The sequence below is a fragment of the Brachycentrus maculatus genome, unplaced genomic scaffold (assembly GCF_059751285.1).
Source record: "Brachycentrus maculatus isolate JH-2025_06_01 unplaced genomic scaffold, ASM5975128v1 h1tg000326l, whole genome shotgun sequence".
In the NCBI taxonomy this organism is placed as follows: Eukaryota; Metazoa; Arthropoda; class Insecta; order Trichoptera; family Brachycentridae; genus Brachycentrus; species Brachycentrus maculatus.
The window spans coordinates 3,386,208-3,396,623 of record NW_028281075.1 but is presented as its reverse complement, the minus strand read 5'-3'; the positions used below and the strand labels follow the sequence as shown (position 1 = coordinate 3,396,623).

Genomic DNA, 10,416 nt, shown 5'->3' with positions numbered 1-10,416 from the left:
ACCCACTCGCTACTGGTATAATTCATCAAGTGGTTAATTATATCATAATATAAAAACATATAATATATACTTTTTAATAGGGATTAAATTTTGGCAATGGGGTCATTATTATGGGGGGGTCAATCTGCAACCCTTGGCTTCTTAACTTTTGAATCTGAGAAAGCATTTAAAAATAGATATCAAGTCATGGCAGAGTGGCGATATACCTTCAACCTTGCACCCTTTTACTTATATGGCACTAACCACGAACGACGACTCAATATGTTTTTTTTTAATCTGTTACCAATATTGCGGTATTACTGGTGCTACCCGCATCGTTTCAAGACCTCCGAGATTGACAGCTGAACGTGTGATGATAAGACACCGTAAGATGTCCCTCACCTCTTGATGCTTTGCCCCCTTTTCAGCATCCAAAGACAACAGCTAGAGTCGCGTTGGAGGAGCCTAGGTAAGGACCTTTCCGACATCGGACCCGTGATAGTTCATAAGGAACTGTCACGAGAGATTTTATCATACACGATAAAAATGGTGAAGGACATTGGTACCATAAACCAAGCTAGGACACAAAATGCCGAACCCTCTTCTAGTGGAACAGAAGGTCTGTTGATGACGGTTAACAGTCCGCCTTCTCCTGATGAGTTTCACGCGATTTCCTCCAAACAATGAGCAAATGCTGAGAAGTTCCTAATTTGCCCACACTAGATTATCCCTCCTATTCCCACAGATTAAAATAAAACGTCTTTATTTAGTTAGAAGAAACAAAAATCTACTTATTGATCTATAAACCTTGTACATAATAAGCAAGGTAAGTAATAAATGCAATTCCCATCCAAAAAAGGTATTTCTGGTGGTGAATGGATTGAATGTTCATATGGTGTCGTGACACATTGTGTACTCGGATTCCTCTATTTTCAACTTGTGCTTGAACGGTCGACAGGTTCTTTAAGTGAATTGTATATTGATTACCACATAAAATGACTTTGTCCGAGTTAGTGTTTTTATGCGGTTTATTAATATTATTCGTCATTAATAAATCATTGGCCTCTTTGCCGTTTCCTCTGCCAAAATTAGCCGGTATAGGGTAATATCTTTCCATATACTTAATACTTACTTATAATAATGATAATAATTACATAATTTAACATTTTGTTATAATTTATTTGGTTGCAAAATAAACCTTGTTCATAATAAGAAATAATGATAATAATTACTCAGAGGTTATATCATAAAACATTTTTTATGATACTTTATATGGTTGCAAAATATTGTCTATCGTTTTGGGTCGGTCCGTGAAGCAAGGGAAGCTCTAGAGATTTCTAACCAACTAACCATCACGCCACTTTCTAACAGGGGTAGGCACAGAGAATAGAACGCCACACAACTCTGTCTTTGCAAATATTCTTCGCCTCCTCCAAATTCATGCATCTTCTCATACACACCCGCCGATTATTTCGACTCCTAACCTGACCGCTATCAAGTATTTGACATACCTGATCGTGTCTTTAAGTAAGCTTTTGTAATTTTTCGCGGTGTTCTTCTGCTTCTTTTTCCAACTACATTCGCCTCATAAATTTGTTTAACTGTTCTTTCCTCACTCATTCGTTGCACATGTCCAAACCATCTCAACACAACAAGAGTGTTTGATAATGTCTTAAAAAGACGAAAAGCGTCACGTATTAACATATACATAAATAAATGTAGAATTCAAATCCAATAAACCTTGTTTAATTTTGGATATATTACCCAACAATTCAATATGGAATTCAACCTGTCTGCAGTTACAATAAATAACTCAACACCTTTCTTAATTTTACCGATAATGCTTTCTCAGCTATGCATTCCTTCCTTATTTCACCATTCGAACAACTACCATACATCGTTTTGACGCACATTCTTTTGTGAGATCGCATTTTGATTGCATCCTTCTTCTGCCAAATCCGTGCCTCACTTTCAAACATTAGCGTAGAAACCAGGACAATTAATGTTATGTTATTAATAAGTCAAAACTTATGTTATTAATAAATTAATAACATAAGTTTACTTGCTTAGTTTTTTCTTTGAACAACCCTCGTGACCAAGTTGATCATTTATATATTACAGATAAATATTTAATCCTGATTTTTCTTTTCATTAGATATTCATATTTAAGTCGTAAAATTTTTTGTCAAATTAGCTTGATTTATTAACATTTTATTGAGACATTTTGTTTTATTCATTGTTTCGGCATTAACTTTGTGGTAAGACATGTTACAATGATTAAAGAAAACACTTGTTTTTTACAACTTGAGTTTTATTATGGACTACATGTTTCAGAAGTTAAACTTCCATCATTCAGGTCTGTATAATAAGTTATTATTGGCATGATATGTAAATCATACATATTACATATTTGACAATGTTTTGAGTGTGTTAATTTTTTTGTTTTCAAATGCTGAATTTTACTTGATGATTGATTGATGGAATAATTTGCCAGAAACCCACCAGTCCGACCAGCTTCATGCGGGTTTCGCGTGGAAGCCTGCCACCCTCGCGCCCGCTACAGGCGCCTAGATGGGTCGTGCACCAACCCCGCGCTGCCCGAGGCGGGCACGGCGGGGGCGCCGTACTCAACTCTGCTTCCTACTAGATACACAGACGGTAAAATATCAAGAAGAAAGAAAAAAATTAAAAATAAAATTTACTTTTATTAATTCTTTCATTCCTTTCATGATAGTACGATTCTTATTTATTGTTTAGGCATTCACTTTGTGGTAAGACATGATAAAATTGTAAAAGAATATCACGCGAGTTTATTTTATTACAACGACTATATTCGGAAGCTATGCTTCAATCTTCAGGTCTAAATATAAACCAAAACATAATATTTTTTCTTGAATGTTTTTCGCAGATACTTTGTGGCACATTTTATAAAATTAAACAACTTTGTTTTAACCACTTTTTTGTGACAAGGTTCTTGTCCAGTAGGTTAAAGTGTATTTATATTAAAAAAGTAGTTAAAACAAAGTTGTTTCATTTTATAAAGTTTAAAACATAATAAATAATTATCTGTTTAAGAAAAAAGGATAGGGGTATGTTAGGTGGAGGGGGAGTTAGTCAGGGGTGAAGTTTTCCCCCTAACTTACCCCTCTCCTTATTTATAGAACATATAATTATTTATCATGCTTTAGTTTATATTTAGACCTGAAGATGGAAGCATAGCTTTCGATACTAATCGTTATAATAAAAAAATGAAGTGGTAAAAAACAAGTGTTTTTCATTTACAATAATACAAGTCGATAACCAATTTCAACCGTCGAAAACAAAAGTACACAAGGAAAATATATAATATATTACTTCGGACGGGAAGGGTATTTTTACCTTTTGTGCCGACCTCATTTCGAAGTCAGAAAAGAAGGAATTTTATATTTAATGTTTTAATATTAATATTATGCACCATCTCTTTGTTAAGGTCTTAACTACATATATGTTCATTATTATGAAATTCCGTCACCCATAAGCGTAAAAAACACCCGTACGAAATGTGTTAATTAAAAGGGTATTCAAAACCGTTGAATTCAATCAGCGATCGCGCTAGAGGACAGACGTGTCCCCGCGCGCATTTTTTTAAGAATATATAAGTACTGGATTTTAAAAACAAATTCATATTGAAAATAAAATTATCTTTTGTTTTTAACTTTTTTCCTTTCAATTACTTTTTTCTTTTCAAAACCATATACTTATTTCAAAGAAAAACTTATTTTTTCAATACCAAAACGTTTAAAGCAAAAACATCAATTACGTTTAATGTTACCTTGGTTTGAAGAAAATTAAGTAACGATTTATCGTATATTGGCCTTACCGAGGTAATCTCCGATAAAAATCGATAAAATTGAAGTGCTCAGAATTTTTATTTAACTCGTTTTGCGTTGAAAAATAAAAATAAAATAATATATTTCAGATTGTAATGAACCGATTATGAGTTATGAGAAATACCCTCTACCAACCGCGAGGGAAATAAGTTTGAACTTATTTACGGAGGGGTATAATACGAGTCGAAGTGCGAACATGCTGTATCTAGCCTTTGGACAAATGATGGCCCATGACATTTCTCAAATTCAGGAAACTTCAAGTAAGGGCTGTAGCATTTTTTTAACATTTCTTTAGCTATTTTGAAGCTGCTAAAATAACGATACGGAAAACGATGTACAGGATGGCGCAAAATTAATCACCCTATCGGAAGATTTTATAATTTTTGCAAATGACGTCAAATGTCAATCATATTTGACATTTCGCTCACTCTTTTCAAGAACGTCATAAATCGAAATTCGTCAATTTTCAGTTGTGCATGTTTTCGGAATGCCCAGAAAATGTACTATATCCCAGCAAAAGAGGCATATTTTTAACTTAATATTTACCCGCTACAGGGCAGAAAGTGTTGTTTTTGTATTTTGAAGAGCAGGTATTGTTTAATTTTTTTTTTTAATTTACGCAATATTTTTTAAATGGATAAAAAACCTTCAGGTTTTACCTAAAAAGATCTGTTGCACAGCAAAAAGTTCAATAAGTGGCTTGATATTTATTTTTAATACTTTGTATTATGTTTTTTAACTTTAAAAACATTCTCCTGAAAAATCAAGTTTTTTGATTTTTGACGTTCTTGAAAGGAGTGAGCGATTTGTGAACTAAACAGCTGCATTATACAAACAGATTTAGGGTGGTGTAAAATTAATCATCCGATTTTGTTTTTTTAATAACTTTTACACTAAATAAAAGAAAAAATCTGGAAAGGAAATATGTATGTGTAATAGTGAAAAAGATGATATCCGTCAAGTGACTGCCGCCAGTGTTGATAAACATTTGGGCCCGTTTAATCATTCTGTTTGTATACTGCAGCAGTCTAGTTCACAAATGTCAGATATGATTGACAAAATATAAATTTAGTAGTTTATTATTATAATTATCATGTATAAAATTTACATTTTTGATGGTTTGGACATGTGGAACGTATGAGTGAGGAAAGAACGGTTAAACAAATTTATGAGGCGAATTCGGCTGGAAAAAGAAGCAGAGGAAGACTGAGGAAAACTTGGCACAATCAGGTATATCAAATACTTGAGAGCGGCCGGGTCAGGAGTCGTAATAATCGTCGGGTATGTTATGAGGAGATGCATGAATGTAGAAGAGGCGAAGAATGTTTGCAAAATCAGAGTGGTGTGGCGTTCGATTCCCTCTACCTACCCCTGCGGGGAAGCGGAGTGATGGTTAATTAGTTAGTTAGTTACTTACCTCTAGTGAAGTTTTAGTGATTCAAGAACAATTTTTCAAAAATTGGTTCATATATATAGAACTTCCAAGAATTTCAGTAGTGTAGTTGCCAATAATCGGTAGAATTGGTGAATGTTACACGTGTGTAAAGTGAATACTCAAACCAGCCTATGACGGTTGTCAGCCCCGTAAATGCCCAGATTTCCGTATTCTTCTTCATCTTTGATGAGATGTCAAAAAATAATATATTAATTATTCTCAATATATAATATTTAAAATTACAACCGTTGAGAATTGTAAATTTTATTAACTGTCCTCACTCAAGAAATAATAACACTGCTATGAGTCCTTAGCGGAAGACGCTTGCTGCACCGCAAGCCGCCAGTACAACGACTACGCTACACAGTCCTGCTTCCCCATTCACATCGGCTGCAATGATCCTATGTTTGTTATTGAGAACATTCAATGCCTAAACTTCAGCAGAGCCAAGACCGATGAAGACCTCGGCTGTCAGAAGGGAAAAGGACACAAGGTAATTGTTTTATAGATATGGAAGCCTAAGCATTTGTCCCAGGTTCGATTCCCAGGAGGGGGGTTAAATAAATATATAAGTGATTACTAAGCAGTACTAGCTTATTTTATGTATTAAATGTTAAATCAAACACTGACTTTTGAGTCTACTAAGTTGTATTTTATTGTTAAAAAAACATATAAAAATACATTTTGTGATAATTGATTCGCCTAGTTATGGTATTTTCAAACGAATGTGTAGATTAAATGGACAGACGGTCCTTACATAGCTATACAATTCTAGGAAGTTTGCAATATTTTTAACATGTGCGGTGATAACAATGGGAGACAACAGTTGTTTGTTAATGGGCCATATAGGTACTTATGCTTATATTCATTTTCGGGGAAAGGAAGAATTCATTGACTTACCTTCCTACCTACCTCTACTGTCTACCCTAGTAAGTAGTACCTAGCTTACCTTACTACTGTACTTACCTCTACTACCTACCCTAATTAATTATCTGTATACACCACTGCCTGGACTGGTAGGTACCTAAAGCGGAGGGCTGATCACCTTTTCTTCATGTGTTAACGATCAAAATAACACTGTGTTTATATGATGCAGTGCTTTACGCACTATCGGGTGCGGATAAGGTTTTGAAGAAAGAAGAAGAAAGTTACCTTGTACTCTACATTTCTAAAATGAGAAACAAAAGCATCTTATTATAACGATCAAGATAACACTGTGTTTATATGATGCAGTGCCTTACGCGCCATCGGGAGTGGATGGGGGTTTGAAGAAGAAGAAGAAAAACATTTGTAGGGTCCACGACCTTACGATGGCGGATTTTAGTGACTTCACTTTTTCTATATTCATGCACTTAATGGTAATTGGAAGCGCTATCTATTGATTTTCTTTTGAGCTGAAACCTGAATTATATGTGTAACATTTTTCACAAATGACTTCAATTTGTTTTACTTATTTTTACCAGTTTTTTTTTGAGAGTTTGATCATGACCATATTTTGGTACTTTAACATGAACGATTTTAATGAAGATTATCAACGGAGAAAATAAATATTTAACACCCTTTTACATTTTTGAAATAGGGTGTTAAATATTTCTTTGTTTTTACTAGTTGATGAAGGAGCTACGCAAGAAATCATTTTCAAAGATATTTATTTTACCATAATCTGTTTATCCCTGTGAATTTACACAATCTGATCACAAATGTGTGGCATATACGTAAAACACGCTTTATGTACAATATATGCCAATGCATTTTAAGGCTTTGTAGTAAGTATCACTAAAATCAGTATCTTTTAGCTGTTACCAATTCTGCGAAACATTCAAGTACATGTATTTTAGATAAACTCAGCAACTGCAGCCTTGGACTTGTCTCCAGTATATAGTACTTCTGCAGTAATCAACCAAATTCTTCGAGCCAATGAAAAGGGTCTGATGAGAACACATAAGAAGGATGGAACAGAGTTTCTATCGATCGATGCTCCTCAGAGAACTGATTGTACAATGGCCTTCATAGCTGGTAATATATTGACGTGTGTGTTATCATAAATATTTTTTCTAATAGTAAATGAACTGAAGACATACAGCAGACTCAAAAGAAATCCGGATGGTGTTTAGAAAGATTCCAGGGTCGAGGGTTCGATCACGTTAGAACTTTGAATTCCGTAAATAATAACATATATTCTTCTCCGTCTTATTCTTCATTACTGAGGGTTGTGACCTTATCGAAGCAATGACTTTTCTCCAGTTATCCCTTGACTGCGCTGCACGTAGCGCTCTAACCACCGAGGTGCCTGCTGGTGCCTTAACTTCATCGTTCCATCGTGTGGGGATCTTCCTCTCCCTCTCTTCCCCTCCAGGTAACCGATCACAACCAGTCGTTCCAGGCTATCCTCATTTCCGCAACGTGTCCAATGAACTAGAGAATCCGTTTTGTACGTCTATACGTCGTGCATGTCTATTGGCCAGAGTCAAGTCATCCAAGTGTAGTTCTTGACGAATGGACTCGTAGGTACGTCTAGCTGTCCATGGAATTCGGAGCATACGCCTCCAACACCACATTTCGAAAGCGTCAAATTGTCTGCTTTCTGCTGCTTTTATGGTCCATGGTTCAGCAGCATATAGAAAAATGGAGTGGATCAAGCCACCTACATACACCCTATATAACATACACGCCTCCTTTTAATTATTTTACTTGTATTTATTTATTTTAGGAGACTCTCGATCAGACCAGAATCCTTCTTTACTAAGTATGCATACTTTATTTGTTATGGAACATAACAGAATTGCTAGAGCTTTAGCAATTATTAATCCACATTGGAATAATGATAAACTTTTTCACGAAAGCAGAAGAATATTGATAGCTCAGTATCAATATATTTCGTACTACGAATGGCTCCCCCTTCTTATAAGTAATATTTTTATTCTGTTTTCTATTTATTTTTTTATGTTTACTTACTCGCAGAAAATTATGCTAAAGGAAAGAATCGGAAACTGTACAAACAATCTAATTCCGATAATTTTTATTTGGCTCTCTGTGAATTACATAAAAAGTTTTTGTGCATCATCATTAGATTTATCAAAAGTTTAAAAATGATACATTATCATGATGCAGTTTTTACCATTTTTATTTTTAGATCGCGAGGAATTGCTGGCCTTACAAATTATTAGTAAAAGTCTAGTACATGTAAATGATTACGTTGCAAGTATAAATCCAGGGCCTACAAATGAGTACGCTCATGCCGCCTTTGTGTATCTTCACTCCAACATTCCAGAATATTATGAGTATGTTTTATAACAAATATACGCAATTCATATGTAGATGCTTATAATGTTAATATATAAACCTTTACAAATTCACAATTGGTTTACTATTTTTTTATATTTTTTTTAAAAACAACCTGATTATTTAAAAATTAGTAAAACAAAGTAACTGGTGATTTTTATTATTTTTAAGAGAAATATTTGTGTTTTTATTATTTACAATAATACTCCAATTTCATACTTTTTCTATGAGCCTAAGCGGTTCATTAATAAAAGTAGGCAGGGTTTTTTTTAAACCAAAAATATCTCGCAACCCTAAAAAAAATATATTCAAATATCATTTAAATGTTCATTACTATACCATATTTGATCATTTTAACGATTAATATACTTATAAATATAGATTGTAATTACGTAAGCACAAACATTGTTTCGTCTAGCTGATTTTGAAAAATTAAAAAAATATATCCATATCCGTGAAAAAAGGCGCCGGAACGCCGTTCCACCGCGTTGCATGAAAAAAACCCTGAAAATAGGTATCAAATTGTGGTATAGTGGGTTCGAATCCAGAAACTCTGACTTGGACTCTTGACAGTCCGCGACACTCACAGACCACAACCCGACAATATTAAATTACGCACTTTTATGAAAAGCAATTAGGTACTTTTAAGTTTAAAACTGTACAAAACATTGTCTGCAAAGATCTCTGTTTTGATTTCCGTTTGATTTCTCAGCAAGTTTTTTTTATAAAAATTTTGAATAAAATTATCTTAACATGATGAATGACTTTTTTTAGATTTCGTGACCAGAATCTGAATGTCGTAGATCGATTCGAGTGGAGCGGAACAATATTTTGTCAAGACCATCTCCTGAAGAAAGGAAAGCTGCAACAGCTGTTTCAGGGGATGATTACGCAACCGATGGCTGAAGCCGACACTCAATATTCTTCAGCCGTGAGTGAAAAAATCATTATTTAGTTATATAGGAGCAAGAGGACTGAAGAACTCTTTCAGCTTTACATATATTGTTTTGAAAAAAACTAGTTTTAATTATTATTAATAAGTTATGACCCCCTTTAAATTTCAAATTAGTTATAATTTTTTACCAGCTATACCGGGTCGAAGAGCTACATTCTATACCTGTAAGCTGTCTGGTTAAATAAAAAAGAATGAAAATAGAAAGTACACATTTCTTACATATTTCATTTCAGCTTGTGAATCCAAGAAAATATTTATTAAAAATGTATTAAACGATAATGCAATCCAAATGCTTTCGAAGCGTGAATCATCTTTTTGGTTAGTAGTTATATTCACATGTCGTAGTCATACAGGAGAAAGTAAACAAGTACATTGTTTGACTGTTTGATATCTTACTAGCTTAATATCCCAAAGGATTTTAAACTTGAGTATAATATATTGACTTGGTAAAAAATACTAACTGCATTGATGTTTATTTTCTTGCCAAGCAAAAGTGACTCAAATGTCTCTCCTGAACATTTTACGTTTTGGTAGTTGGTCACTTTCTCCTGTACAACTACGATGTGCTTGAGAATAAAATATGCATTAATTTATGTGTATGATTCAGGTAAGGCACTATTTTGATCACAAAAAAGGAGAAATATTTGGAAATGACCTAAAGGCTATTGATATCCAGCGAACTCGAGATGTTGGACTCAGCACTTACCACCGATACCGGCAACTGTGCGGCGCTGGTGAAAGCAAGTCCTTCGCTGATTTCGGGGATGTCATCACTCCACAGGTTAGAGATGAACTTCACATAATCCACTTCATATAAAAAGTATCGCTTTCTGCATTTGATTCAAACGATGAAAGAATAAGATTAATAATTACATTAAGATGATTTCGTGTATTTG

General features: G+C 34.1%; 1 protein-coding gene across 1 annotated transcript; it reads left to right on the top strand.

The window, feature by feature from the left end:
- The first annotated feature begins 974 nt into the window (after positions 1–974).
- LOC148304321 (salivary peroxidase/catechol oxidase-like) lies at positions 975–10,337 on the top strand. The gene is made up of 7 exons (XM_088268589.1): positions 975–988; positions 2,474–2,637; positions 5,598–5,776; positions 7,122–7,299; positions 8,417–8,564; positions 9,340–9,496; positions 10,128–10,337. The coding sequence occupies exons 1-7, from the start codon at positions 975–977 to the stop codon at positions 10,335–10,337; spliced, it is 1,050 nt and encodes a 349-aa protein (XP_088124715.1).
- Positions 10,338–10,416: the final 79 nt, after the last annotated feature.